The 22,570-nt window shown below is 35.3% G+C and overlaps 1 protein-coding gene across 1 annotated transcript; it reads right to left on the reverse strand.

The window, feature by feature from the left end:
- Positions 1 to 3,208: 3,208 nt before the first annotated feature.
- On the reverse strand, positions 3,209 to 22,417 carry LOC144435527 (chromosome transmission fidelity protein 18 homolog). Its single transcript, XM_078124118.1, has 22 exons — positions 22,324 to 22,417; positions 21,004 to 21,360; positions 20,068 to 20,408; positions 19,352 to 19,471; positions 18,388 to 18,440; positions 17,157 to 17,436; positions 15,876 to 16,006; positions 14,869 to 14,992; positions 14,315 to 14,457; positions 13,536 to 13,629; positions 12,950 to 13,048; positions 12,275 to 12,402; positions 11,310 to 11,461; positions 10,669 to 10,721; positions 9,843 to 10,013; positions 8,926 to 9,075; positions 7,804 to 7,934; positions 7,076 to 7,160; positions 5,895 to 5,953; positions 4,406 to 4,658; positions 4,220 to 4,277; positions 3,209 to 3,339 (listed from the first exon to the last, which is right to left on the reverse strand). Exons 1-22 carry the CDS (start codon positions 22,415 to 22,417, stop codon positions 3,209 to 3,211), a joined length of 3,207 nt encoding a protein of 1,068 aa, XP_077980244.1.
- Positions 22,418 to 22,570: the final 153 nt, after the last annotated feature.

Here is a 22,570-nt window from a genome sequence, read left to right on the forward strand (position 1 = left end):
TCTTCAATGCCAAACTAAAAAAATATCAAGTCACTTGGCTTTGGTTGACATGCAACACTTACTACAAACATTGTATATATATGTTGCACTTGCTTTTGGTGGAATTGTATAGAATCATAATTTTATTAAATTTATTCAGATTTGAGTCAGTGTATTTTATTAATAACATAATTAATATTAACACCATGAGAACTCTTTTGCCAACTCAAAGTATTATTTTAATTAGAAATTTAGCAAAATATATTTTTTCTGCAAAAAAAGAAGAGAGACCAGCAAGTCAATCCATAATCCAACAAAAAACAAGACAAAAATGACATACAACAAGTATGTTCTCTGTGATCTATTTATTTTATTTTTAATTTAAGCCCATAAATTGTAAACTATTTTTTTCTCAGTTATGAAATACTTTAAGGCCAATGGCCTAATGTACTGTAATAAAGATTATTGTTAAAATTATTATTAACACCATGAATATTTCATGTTAACTATGCATCTCCAAAAAGTAGTGAATGAGTGATGTCAACTCTGTGATAGGGCAAAATGACCACCATTGAAGGCAGCTGTGTGTATATCACCGATGTGTAGGAGCTTGTGAGTGTTGTGTCACCATGAAGGGATGCATACACAAAGGTCTTGCACGCTGGTACTGCAAACAAACTGGAAAAGACAAATAAAATCTGTCATCTACAGACATTACAGCTACAGTGAGTGAGACAGCTATACCAGAAAATGATGAATATATAGCAAAGATGATAGAGTATTTGATGAATACAAAAAAGGTTGACACTGAAGAAAATATACCTTGTAGGCTGCCAGAGGTCATCATACCAGCAGAGGAGATATGTCAACTTTGTGACCGCAAGTCCAATCTTAAGACAGCATTGGTGTCCAAGAGTGGTATCATAATTGCCCAGGATATATGTCTTAAAGATATTTGGGTCTTTGTCAAGACTTGTCCTACTTACAACATGATATGCAGATATCAAGGATACAAAGATGGTGTGCAGAATTATAACAACAAAATCTTCTTGACATTTACATTTTGTTTATGGTTAAAGGCAAATCTTAAGGTATCAGGGACAGCTTATGACTGGTCATTGCCAGAAATAAGGCAACAAGAGTAACTTATAGTTTTGAAGAGTTGGCCTGTCACCAGAGGCAGATAATGACCAAGAGGTATCCTTCACAAGTCATGACACTTCAGGTTGGGACAAGAGTTGTTGGGGAGGCATTCCATCACAGAAAAGAACACATGGCAGAAAAAAAAACAAGAATGGAACCAGTTGCAGAAGTTTCGCAGATTGGTCCCTACTGCAGACACACAACCCCATCCAACCCTGCCACCAGAGGACTTATGATATAGATATGCAGATAAATGATTTATGGAATAATGCAGTTAGTAGCCAGCCAACAAACACATACCAGGCAGCATTAAAATGGCTACTTCATTTCATCATCAATGTCCATGTGTGGTGTCATCGCTCCAACTGGCAGACTTACTTCCCTTTCAGAGAACATCCTTATGTGTTTTTCGTAACTTTTTACCATAAAAGTGTGGGCCTGAAGTATAATACTATTCAATTAAACTTGGCTGGGATATGCTTTCATTATTTAAGAGAAGATAATATGAACATCTTCACAAATTCCGATAAATTGGAATATATCATGAAAGAGGAATCAAATGCAGCCAAGCAATCTTCGGAGGATATATGTAGAAATGTTTTCCAATCATCTATTCTATCCTATACAAGATTACAACTCTCGGTTGTGATTGGTCGACACGACATCACATGTTGTGGACCATTCTAACGCTGTTCCACGATAAATGACGTAGCCACCACTAATTAATGGAACTAGTCCCGAAGGACCAGTTCCATCATAAGTGCCTCATGATGACGTCATCTATGCACGAATACAGAACTACGACCGCACGCAGCAACCAAAGCAGTGAATTTTTTGCTCGATTCGTCGAAATTTCTGAAGAAGAGCTGGCCAACATCATCTCTGAGAAAGACTCTAGAAAAACAAAGGCAGCAATCAAGGAATGCCCTGCCATCATGTCTTTGTTCTTCTCATACTTTGAACAGTTTTAAATCTGCCTTGAAATGTCATCTTTTTAGATCCTATTATTATTATTAACTTTTAACTTTTTTACATTTCAGTCTTTTAATTGTCATTCCATGTCTTTGTATTTTTATCCTGTTCTGGCACTCCTAAGAAGATTAACAACTCAAGAAAATGAAGTGCTTTCCATCAAGCATTGAACACTTGCCTCTTACCACTGCGGTCGGGGTTTGAACCCCATTCAGAGTTTGATTAAATTTACCACACTGTAAGTAAGAAGTGTGTCGTTCAGTTTGACTCTACTGAACAACGCAGGTTTTCCCCGGGTACTCCGGTTTCCTCCTGCATTAACACTGAACCCATGCGGAATGGCAATCACTGGACTTCTTGGGAGACAAGTGTTTATATGCCTAAAGAACTATCCACTATAAATAAAGATTATTATTATATTATCATATGGTGATAATGTTGTTTGTGATGATACTGATAAGACTTAAAAACTTGTGTTTCCTGTATCATGCCCTCCTTTTATGTTGTGCAATACAATAAAAGTTTTATTGAAAACTGAACGGCCCCTTATACTTTGTCTAGATCTGAATCCTTTCAATTTTTAGACTATGTTACATGTCATTGCATGTGTTTAGTATAAAATGTAACATTTCATGTGTATGTGCATTATCAGTGCCTGTATTTTGTTTGTGTAATTCATAACAAAAAAACACTGTGTGAGACGTAAAAATCATTGTTGCCTATTTGAAACGCTCTCTGGTTTGGTAGTATGTGTAATGTGTCAAAACACGTTAGATCTGACAAAATATACATTATACAAAATGTATTTGAATGTAAGATGTGGTCACTTTCTATCCCATACTTCACTTCACAGGGTTATAATGGTACTTCTTTCAGCCATTATCAAAGATAAGTATGGATTTTAATCTCAGACTGTAAATATCTGTAGAAGTGTAATGGACAGTGTGACTCAGTTCCAACTTAGACTGGCCAAGTCACAGGAGACAAGTATTAATAATGCGTGGCTTCTCTCACAGTAAATCTTGGATGTGTACTTGTCGCCTGATAGCATTGGTAAAACCTTCACAGTAAATCTTGGATGTGCACTTGTCATCTGATAGCATTGGTAAAACCTTCATAGTAAATCTTGGATGTGCACTTGTCGTCTGATAGCATTGGTAAAACCTTCATTGAACTTGTACCATAATCCATTGTTACCCAAATCTGATATGGCTTGCTGAGAGTCTCCTTCTGTTTGCTGTGAATCTAATTGAAAAGACAGAATAAAGAGTCAAGCTATGTTTTAAATATACTTGCTTCAGCGGGTGTAAATGCAGATAACAACTAGTTTACAAGACACAGTTGCCAGGGTGACAGATTTGACATAGCCAATAGTCACAACTAGTTTGCATAACAGTGCCAAGGTGACAGATTTGACATGGCCGATAGTGACTAGTTTGCAAGACACATAGTTGCCATGGTGACAGATTTGACATGGCCAATGGCAACTGGTTTGCATGACACATATAGTTGCCAAGGTGACAGATTTGACATAGCCGATAGCAACAGCTAGTTTGCGTGACACACATATAGTTGCCATGGTGACAGATTTGACATGGCCAATGGCAACTGGTTTGCATGACATATATAGTTGCCAAGGTGACAGATTTGACATAGTCGATAGTCACAACTAGCTTGCATGACATAGTTGCCATGGTGACAGATTTGACATGGCCAATAGTAACAGCTAGTTTGCATGACACACATATAGTTGCCATGGTAAGCAATAATGGCTGTAATGGACTGTGTGCTCCCAAGAGAGTTAAGGAAGTATAAAAGGCTGTTGTGTCACTGTAGAGCTGAAATTGTGAAGAGCTTTGAACATAGTCTGGGGAAGCACGATATAAAAACTAACATTAGTATATTTATTATTAGTATTAATATTACTTTCCTGATTTTGGTAATGTACATCTATCCTTAGTGAAGTTGTTTTTGTATTGCAAGGTGGGCATATATTCTTTGGTTTAGAAAAAAACACAGTGATTACCCTGCCTAGCTTAGGTCCTAGGTATTTTTTTGACAGAATGTGTATGACTGTTATGATAACATGTTTATACTACACAAAATAGGACAATGTTTAACTTACCATTCTGTTTACTTGGTGGAGTTCTTTTGATGATTCTTCCAAAGAAGTCACGACTTGGCTGCAATCAAATAAACGTTTGTGGATATCATTGACAAATATAAAGCAATGAAAATATAATTGCACTCCATCCCTTACAAATAAAGATGCCACTTAATCAAATCCTATGCTACAAAAAAATGTTCTTACCTTAATCTCCTCAACTTGTTGAATCTTTTTAGCCTCAAGTTGTTGTTTGTGGCGTGGAACTGCAGGCGTAGGTTTGGATTTGCCATCATTGTGAGGTGGAACAGCAGGCGTAGGTTTGGATTTGCCATCATTGTGAGGTGGAACTGCAGGCGTAGGTTTGGATTTACCATCATTGTGAGGTGGAACAGAAGGGGTAGGTTTGGATTTACCACCATCTTGCACTTTTTTAGTAGGTTCTACCTTTCCATTTGACCTTTGATGAACAAAAATAGCAAATTTCAACACTTATGTCTAGACAGGATAATTGGATAATATTCCCCAACATTTTTCTTCGTTCAACCAAGGAAAATGCAAGTGACCTAAGGGGCCTTGTCACTATGAGTCACACAACTTATAGTGGCAAACCCCTCAAGCATAATTTATGAAAAAGTGGGAAATTAATGGCAATTTGGAACATTTTGACACATATTTTGACAACCACAGAACCAGTGACTTACACATGGGTGCGCTGTCATGATCTAGAACACCAGGGTATATAATCCATATTTTCTGTTCAAGGACAATAGCTTGGCTTGTGCATGGTATAAAAAGTTGGTAATTACACTTCTACACTTGTATCTTTCAGAACAAAAAGACCAAAGTATATACCAAAGTTAGAAGTACCATGCATAATGTGTATTAAAATGTGACAAGTCAGTTTTTTTCACATATTTTGACATTTCGTTTATACTCTAATCAAAAAATGTTAACATCAAGTCAATATGCCAATATGTGGTGGGTCAAAAAAAAAATTAATTTGGAATTTGTGTTCTTGTGATTTGGTGCTGTGAAAGATGAAAGGCTAGCTGGCTAAATTTTCAGTCAATTTTACCATTTGCGAACACAAATCCTGTTGATAAATAATTTGGTGTTCAAAGAGACCAGCTTGGTGATATATGGGTGGATATGTATCTTTTAAAGTGAACTTTGTACATAGTATGCTGAAATGTCACCTCAAGCATATTATGTTGGAAACTTAGCAATTTGATGGGGAGTGAAGTTTGATAATACAAGTCTTTGTTCCATAAAATGTACAGTGCTCCCCATCAAGGTAGACCCCGCCTCGGGGCCAATTTCCAAGAAAAATCATTTCAATTCTTAAATTCTCTCCAAACTTTGCCAAATAAAAGTTTGTTCCTGGTCCTTTATGGGGTTCACAGTGAGTGTTGTCTTCAAGGAAATAGACACTTTTCTAGTTTACTACAGATTTAACACAGTAATCGGCAGCCATGTTGGATAACAAAATGGCCTAATTTTGATATCACTGTGATCTCTATTTTAAACATTTGTACGGTGACTGCTAATTATTCAAACTCCTAACTGAGAATGGGTTTGAATTTCCTGATAACAGTGAAGTTTAAAATCGTTATTTCTGAGGCACTTAGTATGTTAACAAACAAGAAAATCAACAGATGTGAAGACTGTCACTTCAATTCTTTATGATACATACTTCTTTTCATTCTTCTCAGCAAAAGTAGCTTCACTTCGTCTCAACTTCTCCAATTCAATCTGTTATAAGTAACACAAGTTATTTGCATCAATATAATATAATTATGGTGAGAGATTATGATTTACTAAAAGTGTGTAAAGACATCAGATTTTGCATTACTTCAAACTAAAATACAACCTGTTTACTGTGCTGTTGTGTTACATCGATAGCTGTCATCGTAACTCCTAGCTCTTGAAGCTAATGCTTGTTTTCAGAACTGTGAACAAGTTGGTATTAACAATTTTAAAATGTACACCCAATAACCTGATTACAACCATGTTATTCAAATGAAGTCATTGTGTAAATGTACACCCAATACCCTGATTACAACTATGACATTATTCAAATGAAGTCATTATGTAAATGTACACCCATTATAAACCTGATTACAACCATGACGTTATTCAAATGAAGTCATTATGTAAATGTACACCCAATAACCTGATTACAACCATGACGTTATTCAAATGAAGTCATTATGTAAATGTACACCCAATAACATGATTTATATATAATAAAACATAACATTATTCAAATGAAGTCATTATGTAAATGAACATGCCCAGCAGAGATGAACACAGGAGTTAACACATTAAGCATCGTCATTCTGCATGTCAAGTGTACACATGATAATTTACATGTAATTATGCATACATCCAAAGAGATTCATCAGCTTGGTTTCATGATATATATATATAAAGGTTATTTTTACCACAAGCAGGAAATGTTACCTTGTCCAAATAATTTGTCTAGACTTGATTGACTTCAGTGGACTGAATATCTTCAATTCCAAAGCATTGGTCAATAATCATGCCATGCCATTAACACCTGGCAAAAATATCCAGTCCACTGAAGAGGTAAATCGAGTCTAGACGAAATATTTGGGCACGGTAACATTTCCTGCTTGTGGTAAACATAACCTTTATATATGTAATTATGTTACAGTTAATTTAACATACAAGGGTTTGATAATGACTTTAGGGATGTGGCTTTCTGAATCAGTTCAAATGGTTCTAAACACAAGCTAGTTGGTTTTCCAGGGCTATGAGGTAGGGCAACAGCTAACAGTATGACACGGCAACACAGCTGGTAATGATATTATTGGATTTTGCAATATGTACATTTTAAAGTACAAGTCTTACCTCCCTTGCTACCAACTGTTTTGTAGCATATGTCATTTGTTTCTTTGTAGCTGTTCCACTGAATTTGATGACTTCTTCTACGTTTCTGAAAAAGACAACCAACATATTGCAAAACTATTCAATCAGGAAAGAACGAACTAGTAATATACAAAAACTAAATGTTGCAATACTTTATCATTGACAAACACATATAAACACTCACCACACACATATAAACACACACCACACACACACACACATATATAAACTCTCCACACACACACATGTAAACACTCACCACACACACATATAAACACTCACAATTTTCACACACACACACACACACTCACCACACACATATAAACACTCACACAAGTTACACACACATACACACACACACACACACACACACACACACACACACACACACACACACACACCACACATACAAACACTCACATAAGTTACACACGTTACACATTAACCGACATGGGAACACACATACATATGTGCAACAGACACACACACCAACTCATGCAACAGATATGCATATGCGCATACACACACTAACACATGCATGCACGCACGCATGCATGCACGCACACACACACACACACACAGCCATAGCCATAAGTTGCGAATCTCCGAGCCTAAATTAGAGACTATAATGATTTTCCTTCTCATATAATCTAAAACTGATGTTCCCACGTAGTAAAAGGGCACAAATACTAGTTTATAATAACACTTACGGTTCAAGAATATAATTATATTGTCCTTCTGGGCTTCTTTCTTGACGATAAGTTAAATTATATGCTATCATGGTTTGAATCAAATTACAAAGCTGATCTTTCTCTTTACCACTGAACAACTGAGTGTTAACCTGATTGAGGAAAGAAATAATATAAGGTGAGTCAAATCAAAGCATATCATGGCCCAGAGAACCAGGAAAGATTGAGACAAACAGACACAGTAACCATAACGATCAGTATGAATGGCAAGTTGACTTATTTTGGGCCAGATTCTATGATGACATACTACTACTATTAGATTGTGATTATGTACAAGTCATTACTTGTATCACTGCACACAAACATACTACTGGTATTTACACTGCAGTGTAATGCTGAAGACATCATTTCATACCTGTATGCAAATGATATGCAAATGTGGGCATACTTGTTCCTTGAACATGAAATCATATGATAGTACAGTACAATTTTTATGAAATTTGCTGCTTAGGATTAACAATCGTAATAGTATCAGAACCCCATGCTGCATGAGTACCAGTGTGGATACGCCAGGGTGCATGAGGGCTTTGGTGTTGTCGAATACATAGTTCGGCTAACCAGAACACCACCAGCAATCATTAAATACCCCAAAGTATGCCACCCTTGGACTCACACATCATGGAGTTCTGCCATACCAGTCAAGAATTTAACCCAAGATTATTTTATTTTTATGCTAGTACCAGATCATAAAAACTCTAACCGAATCTCGATTAAAATCAAGAAATAAAAACAACGGGTGACCATTCTTGAAAGCACAATGATAAATAACCTGATGTCTTTGATTATTTCAAAAGGACTTGGTACAAGTTTTCACATGGCAAAGTTTTGGGTGTTTTGAGCTACACTGATTTTCAAACAAGAATCAGATTCTTCTTGAAATATTACAATTCAGATTCCTTATTATTTGTGCAACTCAGAGAATTAAGTAATATTATTGGTGATTTTTCAACAATCTATGGACAAGAGTTGTTTGATTGCTGCTCCACAGCTGGTTAACACCCTACTCTAAAACTTAATGAAAATCCTGGACATAAAAACCTAGGACATCTACAATATAACATGCCACATGTCTGTATGACTTACCGGTCTCAGGTTTGGCTGTACAATTTCCACCAGGAATGGCAATAGTTCTTGTACTGCTGTTTGTATGTTCACATTTCTCTTTGTCTTAGCTGACACGCCACTTAGCAGTGATGTCAACAGATTTGTTGTCTTGTTCATTTTCAATGTGTTCTGAAACAAATGAAAGAAATCTCACAGGTTACATAGAAAACCAGCATACTTTCACTGCAGTATACCCTGGCAAATAGATCTTATCTGATAACATGGGGGTAGACACTTGAACTGAGTCACTTGAACAGTTCCAAAACTATAGTACAAAATAGTGGATTTTTATGACAAATATGGCAACTATTCATTCAAATTTGAAGAGGTCACGAAACAAAAATACAACCATTTGCCCAGTATGGTATGTCACTGTAAATTGGCCTGTACATGTCACAGATACAGGTGCCAATGGACAGACGCACAGACAGACAGAACCCATTGTAGTATCGCATCATTTGGGGCTAAAAATAGTGAATGTTATAATGTATTACATAAACACATTTCTTGAAAGGTGATTGGATTGACAGTAACTTGACTTAGCGGTCATCAGCTACGATACACACAAATCTGAACTATTGTTGTTCAATATGGAGATTATACACAAGTGGGCCATAGCAGTGCCTCCATCTAGTTTGCAAATCTAATCACCCAGTATCAAGATAGCGTAAACAATGGAAGTCTGAAAAATGAACACTGTAAAGATCATGAATCATCAAAAATACCACCCTACCATGAGTATAATTAGAGTAATGTCCATTATATAGCTTATATCAACATATCACAAATAGTTGTAGTTTGTGTCTATCTTAGATAATGAACCATCGGTTTCCATGGTTATACCAGCCACAGAACAGCCGATTCTGACTGAGATATCCAAACACTTTCCAACTTACCTCGTACTGTACGTTAGGATACTGAATTTTAGGATAAGATGTAGATGCAAATAACATATGGAAGACTACTGGCATGTAGGGTATGTATCGCATCAATATGTAATTTTGTCTGTGTAGAATTTCTTGATTTAAAATATCTGTAAATGCTAACCAGTCATGGGCAAGGACAACCTACAGGATAGAAATAAGAAATATTGAAAGTATGACTTCTGAGTCAAAATACATAAATCAAACAGTTTGGCATCAATTAGTGGTTATCTCTCGTGATGTAGAATTAATTTGTTGGTAGCTGTCTCGATAAGAATGTATTCAAGTCCAAAACTATTGACAGCAGGCAAATCCTAGCCGTGCTACAAATTCTGTTGTCCAGCAAAATAAGCCAATTTTTTCATTGTTTTTGTCTACAATTGAAATACACTTAATGCATATTTGTGCTCAAAACACTTACAAATCGTAAAAGTTGAAAAATTTAGGTCACATTGATACAATTGAATGAATATTATAGACACATTCAATCCGAGTCCTATTCAATTTCAATATCTCACCATTATAGCAACTCTTGCAAGTTTTTGTGTTCATTAAACGAGATTTGCCATTTGAAAAAGCATTAAATATTGATAAAACTTTCACAAGTCACAAAAATACACACATATAAAAAGAACTTACACATATGCTGACACACACACACATACACACACATACATACATACACACACACACACAAACACACACACACACACATACACATACACACACACAAACACACACACACACACGCACACACACACACACTGACAAGGACTGATCAGCATAACATGATACCTACTGCTTCAAAGTAAGGATCCTTAAACTTGACAGTTAGGAAATTATCAAAGATTCCTATAAAAAAGAAAACAGTGATAAGTTATTGACTTGTATGGTACTCCTAAGGTGAGTTGACAAGTTCATGTTCATTATTGCGTTGGTTCGCATTTTGAGAAACGATACTATATAAATTACCAATAAATATAATGATGCACGCCATTAAAAAATGGCAGCTGTAGTCTGAAGTAATAAAAGTAGATAAAACCAGGTCTGAAAGGAAACAGCCGAGTACGAGTTTGACAATATGAAAAGGATGATTCTAAATGCAATGATGAGATGCACTCTAGAAGTTCAATGTTGTGGCAATGAAACATGGATCACAGTAGATAATTTTAAAAGTACTAGGTAATATTGGAAATGTAGCTTGTAACACCTACAAGACCGATGAGTCTGCAATGCAATGGATACATTGTACAGAATAGCTGAAGCAAAGAATTTTTAAACACAGTAGTCAGCAATAAATTGTGGAGTAGCCAGTTATTTCAGCCCCCTAACACCACCTTTTATCTACATCCCTGGGTAACCTGCTAAAAGATTTGCAAACTACTGTCTAGTACAGGAAAGTGATAGTATATATGTAAATTCTGTAGACAAAGATTTTACCTTGTGTAAGTTTTCCATACTCTCCATTTGACGTGACAGACTGGAGTATTTTATTAAACCGAGCTAACAGTGTGTTTTCCCTGGTCTCATCAACTTCTACACCTGGATTGTTCCCATTTTCACCTGTTTCATGTGGATTATGGTATCGTTTCCTGAATGAGGAATGTCCAGACAAGACAAGACAAGACAAGACAAGACAAGACAAGACAAGACAAGACAAGACAAGAAAAGTCAGAAATTAATAAGTCAACTTTATGGAAGTCAACAAATATAAACAAAAAATTCCCTAAAATGAACAAGCCTGCATAGGAACCCTGCCCCATTGCATTATTTTTGTGTGACTAATGGATGAAATGAAGTTTTGTCCTGCCAATTTTGACCCTAAAGGTCTAAGGTCAAATACCATTATGCTGACATCTGACAATAAAGTATCTACATCATATGATTCCTGAGCTTCAGCACAAATGGTGGATGTATAGTAACTATCATTCATAAATACATGAGTGAGTGAGTGAGTAGAAAAACAGATGTTCAGACTGGACATATCATAGTGAGTTGAAAAACAGATGTTCAGACTTGACATATCATAGTGATCTGATGATTACTTGATTACTTGTATTTACCCAGTACATTTACAAAGTGTTTTCTGTACATACAATAGCAAACATTTCACACATCTTTTAATTTTTGCAGTTTAATGATTTGAAAAAAAAAACAGACTTAGTTTATGTTGTTTCACATTGTCTTTCATGCAGAAAATATAGGTGACGTTGTTTTATCAATTAAAATCCAACTTCTATTTCGTTTAATACACATGAGGGGTAGTTCAGCAGTCAATGCACTCAGTGTCAGGCCTTTCCTCTAATGGCCCTTCTTTCTAGAGTTCTCCAGAAAATTCAGGAAGAAGGACAAGCAAAATTAATACCCATGTCTCATCTATATGGATACTTGAAATAAAAACATACCTCTTTGGTTTGGGAAGCTGAAACAATTCCTGCCATACTGTAAATAATCCTTTGTGCTGGTCCTTCTGACCAATACTCAGAGAATGAATTAATTGCAAAGTAAGTTGCTTGTAACGACCACTTACAAACTGTATGAACACAAACACAGACATTTTGTTTACTGTATCTATCTGTAGCGACCACTTACAAAATACTGTACAGACACAAACACAGACATTTTGTTTACTGTAACTATCTATAGCGACCACTTACAAACTATACGGACACAACTAGGTATTTTGTTTACTGTATCTGTCTGCAACAACCATTTACACTTTGCAAAATATTAGTTCAATAACTTAACATAATTTTTATGACAAATATGGCAGCCAACCACTTCATTTGGGACTAAAAAAGATTGACTGTTTGCAGTCAATAGCTCTCAGCTTATCAAATTCTGTTGTGTGGTGGTTAAAATGTTAGTACTCAATGACAGGATTGTTTAAAACAGCAGTTGATTCATTGATTCATGTACTAGTGAATGGAACAATACCATATTTCCCGCTTCTTTTGTATGGGGGGAGGGGGGGTGTCTTTTGTTTTGTTTTCTTGGTTTTTTTCTTTTATAGGGAGTGTATATTGGGGGGGGGGGGGGGGGGGGGGGGGCTTCTGTATGTGATGAACCAAAAGACCTACCTGTAATGTATTTATACATGACCTGATATCATTTTCTGCCTTCTGGCACAGAGCTAACATTGTAGTTTGGTCTGTCTGCAAACGGTTGTTTCTGGCAATCTGAATTATAAATAAATGTTAATTAGATAAGAATTTTGACACAGTGTTATCATTGGTAGTCGGGTCTGTCTATCAACAGTTGTTCCTGGTAATCTGAATTATACATATATGCTAATTAAGTAAGAACACTACTATCATAATCTGAATTATACATATATGCTAATTAAGTAAGAATTATATCATTGGTAGTCAAGTCTGTCTATCAACAATTGTTTCTGGTAATCTGAATTATACATATATGCTAATTAAGTAAGAATGTTAACACTACTAGCATAGGTCGTCGGGTCTGTCTATCAACAGTTGTTCCAGGTAATCTGAATTATAGATATATGCTAATTAAGTAAGAATTATATCATTGGTAGTCAAGTATGTCTATCAACAGTTGTTCCAGGTAATCTGAATTATATACCTTTATAAATACTTGTTGATATTATGATTGTGATTATTTAACGTTTCACAGCAAAGTTTGATATCAAATGAAACCTACTTCATATAGTCGGGATGCTAATCTTGTTGACATGGTTGGTGGAAAGTGTAAAACAACCGCTTGCTGTCTAAGTTGACGCAGTGATGGAACATATCTACAATGGTAAAAAAGGAAAGGTCACAGTATACGCAAAGATGTACATGTAAATTGAAAATAGATTAAATCAGTAACACCTGAATACTAGTACAAGTACCAGTGCCACACTCATTTAATACCAAGTATACAATACCATGGTTTCATTTTATTTGGACAGTGTCTTGACATTTCCAAGGTGTATCAAACCAACATTTTCATGAATACAGTCTCCAAAAGGCAACTAATTTCACAAAAATACAATGATGGACTTCTTTCCTGTAGTTTCATTTACCGTATAGTCCAACATTAGGAGATAAAAACTCTGTAATACTCTCTAAAACTGCAGTTTCGTAAGCACTCTCTTTGTGCTCTGTGAGCGTGTTACATGGTTGAAGTCATCTAGCATAATGAGTATCATCTGAATCCAACTCCCAATTTATATGCAGAGTAGGTCTTTAATTATTAGTTTAGTTGGAGGCTGAATGCCATCACAACTTTAAATCTATCTCCCAGTGAGATGTAGACAAAATGCTTATGACATCATCACTTTACACTCTATCTCCCAGTGAGATGTAGACAATGCTTATGACAGTATCCATGGTAACACTTTAGTCACCGACTATATACTTGCTTTGCACTGTTACAGATTCGGCCGACAGTTGGGTCAAAGGTTAGATTGCTAGGTCAAAGGTCAAAAGACTTACTGATCATTGCAAATACAAATGATTGGTCTGAGTAACATGAACTGGTCTTTCTTTTTCTTTTTACTTGGTGCACCAGGTATGGAAGGACGGTCACTGCCAGTGTCTCTCTTCTTGAGAAGTGACAACAAAACATTGATTGCAGGCTGAAATAGTATCATAGAGTTAATTTATTATCAAAAGTTGTTGATTTATCATTATTACATAATTATCATTATGATAAATATGGAGAATGCAGAATCTGTTATTAAACAAACGTCAGAACATACCACAGGATGCACGAGCAGAATGGTAAATTGGAAATAAATGCTACATTTCGATATGTCTACTATGGACCTTGCGTTATCACGATCCGTAGTATAGATGGAAACATCACATTCATTTCCAATTTACAATTCCAAAATAACTATATTTCACTTGTAACAGCCATTATCTCTTTTACAAGAACTCGCACTGAAAAGGGTTAATCAGTTTACACTTTTATCAGCTGTGTAAATAGCAGACCAATCATGGGAGTTCTGTCAATTTCATCGATGAGCTAAAAACTGGGAACTTACTGCTGGAGCACCATCTATTTCATCTATAATCAAACAGTTTGGTTTGTGGTCTTCACTTAACACCGACTGCATCTGTGTAGCTGCTTCTATCCGTGTACGGAATATATCAGGACTTCTATCATCACTGCAATGACAAAATGTCATCCCATCAAGTCTTTTAAAGTGACGCAAGCTGAGTTTATAAACATTTTACTCACAAGAAAATACTTACCTCGATTACCGTATAACATTAATGTCAATGCATGCATCCTATGACATCACAATTGTCTTCCAATTTTGTAAGACAGTTGATTGCCCTGTATGGATTCCTCGACATATTTTGGTACGTATCAAAAATTATGTCATCGGATCGTTTATTTGTCATATCTTAATACCAGGTCAATGTTGCAGCCAGAGGGGGTTTTTGGGTCATTTGACACACATTTTTTGGACCTGACCCACAATTTTGGAAGTGACGGGTCATAGATGACCCAACCCACGCTAAAATTGTATGCAAATATGTTTAGCAACATGACCACACCTATAGCAACAGCCAAATGATCGCATATATTGCATAGATAACAACAGGAGTAGAGGGGCAACTGCATAATCATTCAGCAAATATCTAGCATAGATCAGAATGTGGGTAAATATTTTTTTTAAACTGTACAGTTGTGCTACAATGCCAATGATTGGCGCTTTTTTTTATGTCCCTTGAAAATTTATGATGACCCAGAAAAAAAAAGTCTCGAGGCACTATGTCCCACTCTTTCAAAAGGCTGGCTGCAACACTGCCAGGTTTGAGTTCAGTCAATTACAAGTGATAATTATGTTTGCTTCAGTAAGTAGAATACTACGAGTCACTTTTAAACATGCAGCATATATCTCACCCAAAAATGTATCAACTCAGCTTTTGCCCCTTTAAGTTGTTTTGAACAAAACAACTGCAAAGTTTAAAGACTTGTTATTTCTGACAAATTAAAGACATATACTATGTTTAGTACAAATGAAATCTGTTATACCCTTACCTGGCATTCATTTCAACTACATTGTATCCGGCGTGTTTAGCAATGATGTGTGCTAGGGTAGTCTTACCAAGACCTGGTGGACCACACAGCAAAGCCACTTTATGGACTGGTCTTTTGTGAATATCTAGATCCTGAAAACAACAAAACATATCACCACATGATAAAATAAATAACTAGATATTATTCCCCAATATTGTTCTTTATTCAACCAAGGAAAATACAAGTGAACATAGGGGTCTATGTCACTACAAGTCACTAGATGAATAGTGACAAAACCCTTAGGTCACGAGTATTTTCCGACTGAATGAAGAAATATTGGAGAATAACATAATTATACCAATGCCAATAATATCAAAGAAAAATCAGGGAAAGTAATGGTAATTTTGAATGTTTTGACTCATATTTTGAACACAGCAGAACCAGTGATGTAGACATGCATTGTCATGACAACAGATGTGCGTTGTCATGACGTAGAATGACCACGTCCACAATACAAATTCCACATTTTTTTGTTCTACTTGACTTGTGTATTATATAGTATAGCAATCACTATTATACCAGGTTTTGAATATGATTGTGACTGTATTCTTGAAATGAAGAGATAGAATGCCACAGTATAATGAACATCATCCAGTAATCACCACAAAGGTGATATTATAGTAGGAAATACAAATAATACATTAACATGCCTAGTAGTTCTTTACCTATACTGTACCTTGCATTAACAAGTAAAAGGTAATTTTGTCATAGTGCCATTTGGTCTTAGAAGTTAGATAACAAAAACTTAAAATCACTCTCGTGTTGACATATCTTTACATGATGACAATGAACTTTTAATATATTCTAGCAACGGAGGTCTTGGTTTTACTGCAATAGACACAAACTAAAACCATTGTTGTTCAATATGGTAGATTACACAAGTGGATGATAATAGTGCCTCCGTTGTGCATATCTGATCACTCTGTCATCAACATAGTGTAAACACTGGAAATTCCAGAAAAATATACTCTACATCGATCATGGAAGTCATAAAAATGTCACACATTAAAGCAACGTTCATTCAATAGCTTATAGCAACATGTAGTCATGACAGTTTTAGTTTGTTTCTATCTTAGTAAACAGAGAGACATTGACTGCCAGTATAGTAAATCAAAGTAAGCCAAAAAGTAACCAACTAAATGACTCTGTCTCATGTCATGCATCTTCAGAAAACCAATTCTTGATGCATTGATTCTCTCTCTCAGCATAAGCATTGACAATATCATCGCTGATTACACTTACCTCGATCACTTCTTCTTGTTGCTGCCACTTTTTATTAAACTTATTTTGCTTTTTTGGATCTTGTTGGTTTTTTGTTGTAATTTTTAATTCCTTGCCAAACACCACATAATCCCATAGTTTTAGCCAATGTAGCAGAGTTCTATTAGTTCCATCGTCACTCAACAAGTCTGTATAATTTCTGGGAGTGTATTTTTCCACCCATAATGAACTCTTTGTTTTCTCACTCTCTTTTTCATTTTTATCATTCTCTTCTGTGTCTTCAAAGACAGCATCCAGTTGCCTTTATGGAAATAACACAAAGATTAACGTAAATTATACAACCCATAACACCCAAGTCAAGTGTTTCCATGGATTAATGTAAATAATACAACCCATAACACCCAAGTCAAGTGTTTCCATGGATTAATGTAAATTATACAACCCATAACACCCAAGTCAAGTGTTTCCATGGATCAATATATTATACAACCCATAACACCCAAGTCAAGTGTTTCCATGGATTAATATAAATTATACAACCCATAACACCCAAATAAAGTGTTTCCATGGATTAATGTAAATTATACAACCCATAACACCCAAGTCAAGTGTTTCCATGGATCAATATATTATACAACCCATAACACCCAAGTCAAGTGTTTCCATGGATTAATATAATTATACAATCCATAACACCCAAATAAAGTGTTTCTATTGTTTACAAAATTATTTATAGAATTCATATCAAATTTAAAAGTATACTCTTTCAATTGCTTTAATTGTGAATCTAGTATGTAACTTTTTGAACAGACTCTCAAAGTAAAGTAGATAAAATCTAAACAAGTTTCCCCATTTTTTTACCAGGGTTTCCAACCAATATTATGGTATGGAAATGTGTTCCTGAGTGTTTTATTGGTTCCCGCCAAATCATGGTACGACAAGGTATGGAAATCAGTGTGATTCACCAGATTACATCACATCTATCAGCACATCTATGACCTGGGTACAAATACCTACATACATCCTCTTTCTTCTGAGGAGAGTATTTGCTTGTATAAAAAAACTACAAGTTGGGAAAGACAGGATAAGCAAAGATATTGTATCCACTGTAACTTATCAAGCAAACACAACAAACTAATTACACTGAGTTCTTGCAATGTCCTCAAATTGGGTTTCCCACTATTTCTAAAGTGTTCTGAACTTTTAGTAATTTTATGTCAAAAAGAAATGCATTGCATGTTTTCTTTCTTACCGTGTTAGTGTTGCACTTATTCTTTCAGATTCAACAAGAACTTGTTTCCTCCTCTGCCAAGAAATATACATTCAAGATAAATAAAAAATAAATTTTAGAAAAACAAAAACTGATCTTTTTTATGAATATTTTTTCCAAAAAAAAGAAAAGAATTATTATTCTAACAGATGGATATGAAAGATGTTTTAAAGGAACGCTATACCGTATACATCTCAACTATCACAGATATGTTTCTGAACAGCACTCCTAGTGGCCAAACTATACAATCTTTTGTTTTTTTCTGATAACTGGAATATGGCATAGTATAAATCGATTCCTTTAAGTCAAGTTGTACATGTACTGTACCAGTGATACACTTCAGAGTGAACTACCTAAAACATCTCACACACTACAAATATTGTAAACTGATAGGTCAATGTATATGTTTAAAGGACAATGTCGGATTTGACTAAAATTTGGGTATGTCAAACAGTTGTAAATAGTAATCCAAAAATGTAAAATTTGAATATTTAGATATTATTCTCCAATATTTTCTTCATTCAGCCAAGGACAATACGAGTGACTTAAGGGGCCTTGTCACTATTCATCTAGCAACTAATACATGTGTAAGTGACAAATTCTTAGGTCACGAGTATTTTAAAGTTCAATAAAAAAAATATTAGGAAATAATATAATTATACCACCTCAAACATAATTTATAATTTATTAAATATTAGGAAAAATAATGGAGATTTGGAACATTTTGACCTATATTTTGAGCACCACAAAACTAGTAACATGTAGACAAGGGTTGTTGTAACATAGAACAACCTGGGTATATAATCCATATTTTCTGTTCAAAGACAATAACTTGGCTTCTGCATAGAATAATGGTATTTAATCAAGTACCCATGTGGCCAGCATTAGTTCTTTCCCAATTTTTTTACTCCAATTTAAAATAAACAATAATTTTTTTCAGTGCAACATGATAAAATTTATAATCTGACCGTACCTCATCTTCTACTTGTTCCTTCAAATCATAGATTGGTGTTGACAAAAGTTGAAATGAACTTTGACCTCCAAGTACATCCTTGTACTGACACTTCTAAAATTAAAAATTACAAAAAAAAATTGTAGTCAAACATAAAATTGAGATGGAATTGATTCTATGATACCTTAAAAATAAGGAAACTTAGAGAATAACATTTGCCACATTTGTACCATGTATTGATTAAATTAGATACAATTGGCAATTTTCGACATTCAAAATTTCTTTCCCCAGCTTATGAATACCAAAATCTGAATATTATTATCATTTAACTTTCACTTCTAATTAAACTCACTTGTGATATTGTAGTCTTTGATATTGACAAAAAATTTAATAAAAAATTTCCCTTTTTATCAAATCTCAAAACCACCCAAAACATGAAGAATTTAGTTTTTAACTTGCTTTCATGAGACTTGAAGCCGTTTCACATTTTACCCAAGAATGAGGAAAGCCATGAACACAACGAGTAACACCTACTTGAGTTTTCCTGTCATTTTACCTGATTTCCCAACCAAAATTATATAAATATGTATGCCAGTTTTACTGGATTTCCCCCTCTCTGTTACAGGGGTTGCAAGACCTCAGCAAAACCACTGGAAATAAAATAATATCATTATATACTATATAGATGTAATTACATCCAAGCTTGTTACCTTTGTCTTGCGTATTGTGTCAATGTCTTCTTTCATTCTGATGTAGCGTCTCTGTCCATCATAGCCAGTCACCGTCATAAACGGACAGTTTGGTTCCCTTGTTAACAGACAACTTTGATGCTTTGACAACTTCTTGTCAACCAAATCAACATTTACACTTCCTTGCCCAATGACATTGAACTCGTCAATTTTTGGTGCTCTATAGTGTTGTATTTTTCTCATCAATATCTCATCAGCATCTGGAGAAGGTGGTGGTGTAATCTCAAAATCATTGTCTTGGGGCTGAGGTTCCGGTGTTCTTTCTCTCTTTTCTCGTATTCTGGGTTTCTTTCTTCTAGGTGCTGTGAAGGACAGAGGTCAGTTTTAGAACCGTAAAACATCATGGATTATATACTCTGATAAAACCTAAAGGCCAAGTTTGGATATGGATTAATATTTAGTTCTGAAATAAAGTTCAGATTAGGATTAAAATTTAGGCGTGAGAACAGTTGTCTGGCAGAGCTGTACAGTACTATATATAGACAAACTTGGTTCTGAACAAAAGGATAATCCTATGTAATCCTGACACTAAATATCCCTAAAGCAAGAACCTGGGATTGAAACCCTGGCCTTTAATGGGGTACAGGCAAGGTTTCTTGCATTAGTGTTATCAGTGGATTACATTGATTACACATTATTTTGTACTGTATCAAGATAGTCTATAGCCTGGTCTGCCAGACAACTGTTTCTCACATCTAAAGTTTAATCCAAATTTCAACTTTTGACCAGAATAAGGGTCTCGTCATGACGCAACACCATTTTCCCATGTTCCAGCTGGCACCCTCTGATGTCATACGCCAATGTTGGTTTTTCATCCAATCTGGCCCTAATTGTATACTTCATAAGACTACAACTGCCCTTATTTTCATATGACAAAATTGGAATACATTAACTTACATGGTAAAGGTGCATCAATGACAAGTTCACCATCACTGTCAGATAGTGGATCATAACCTTCATCTTTATCACGTTTCCTAGACTTCCGATCTTCAAAATGTTTTATCCCAGTAGGAGTATCCCCAAGATTGTTGTGTCTTCTAACATCGTTGGCTTTCAGTGTTGCCGTATCATTTTTGACCTCAGGTGGACTGATGACTCCATTGACCGCTGACCCCAAGTCAGGTGACTCTAAGCTTGTCATCACCGGCAGTGGTGAATCCTCCATACATGGCTTTGTATTTGTATGTTTTGGGGTTGTGAAATGCAGTGTCTTTTTAGAAAGAGAAGGAGCACTTGGAGGTGGGATATCAATATCTGCAATGAAAATAATGTATAGAAATGTTAAATATAGCTTTCTGGTGAAATAGAATGATCATTCTAACATCTTTTCTTTTAGAAAATTATTTTCCGCTAAAAGTAAAAGTCTTTCAATGTACTGCACAGGACACTTTGCTATTAGTAATTGTAGTGTGTGTTGAGTATAGACTAGTTCCTATACTGTATCATTACGATTTATACCTTCATTCACAGTACAGTCAAAACTGTTGCTCTACATGCTCTAGAAGTCCTGAGATGAATGAGATGCAATTTAAAATTCATCCACAGCCATCCACACAGTCATTAACATCATGTCTTTGGTAATCAATCACAAAATTCTAACCAATAACACAGTCCCTCATAAAGTAAGTGTTTATTGGGGAACTTATGTAATGTCCAAATATGGTATATTTGTCAGCTCAGGATACTTATACACTGTTACTGTCACTATCACAGCTGGGGTTCATGGTTACTGATTAGATGAACAACTTTCTGTGTCAATCGAGGAGACTTTGACCAGCCTGTGGTTTAGATCACAGTTGGCAACCAGACTATGAGTATAACTATAAAGATATATTAGTATTAGTTACTCTCTGTAACAAAGTTTTATAATCAGTCCAACTATAGTACAACACACCAAAAAATTGGAAACAGTAAATAAATTATAAATAAATATTTGAAGTGTGGAGACAAGGAATGTAAACTCAATATACAGTTTGGTAAATGTTTTCATGTCATATTTGTAGACTGTGCTAGTAGTAGTACTGTGTTGATATATTTCAGTGTCCAGTATTCTAAGTTGAACCATACACACAAAGTTGCCCCCAAAACTACAAGTGGGCTTCTTTGAGTATACAGCTGCTACGAGTTTACACATTATGTTATTATGACCATCTTATGATTTAATGACAGCAGAATTCAGCTGCTTATAACTTATATAAGTTGTAGAAAAATACCGACCTTCCTCCATTTCATTCATAAGTTCAAGTTCGTCAGCATACTGCTGTTCAAAGTCATCATATTCGTCCATGAGTCCTGGATCGAAGTTAGCCATTTTTGTGATCTTCTCCGTAAATCAAGAAAGCAACTTGCAAAGCTTACACGAAAACACCGACAACAACTTTGAAAATCACTAGAAAATGGCTCTGCGACATCTTTAGAAATTTCCCGCGAAAGCATTGAGCATGCGTAGAATACTTATACCGGA

The sequence above is a fragment of the Glandiceps talaboti genome, chromosome 5 (assembly GCF_964340395.1).
Source record: "Glandiceps talaboti chromosome 5, keGlaTala1.1, whole genome shotgun sequence".
Taxonomy (NCBI): domain Eukaryota; kingdom Metazoa; phylum Hemichordata; class Enteropneusta; family Spengelidae; genus Glandiceps; species Glandiceps talaboti.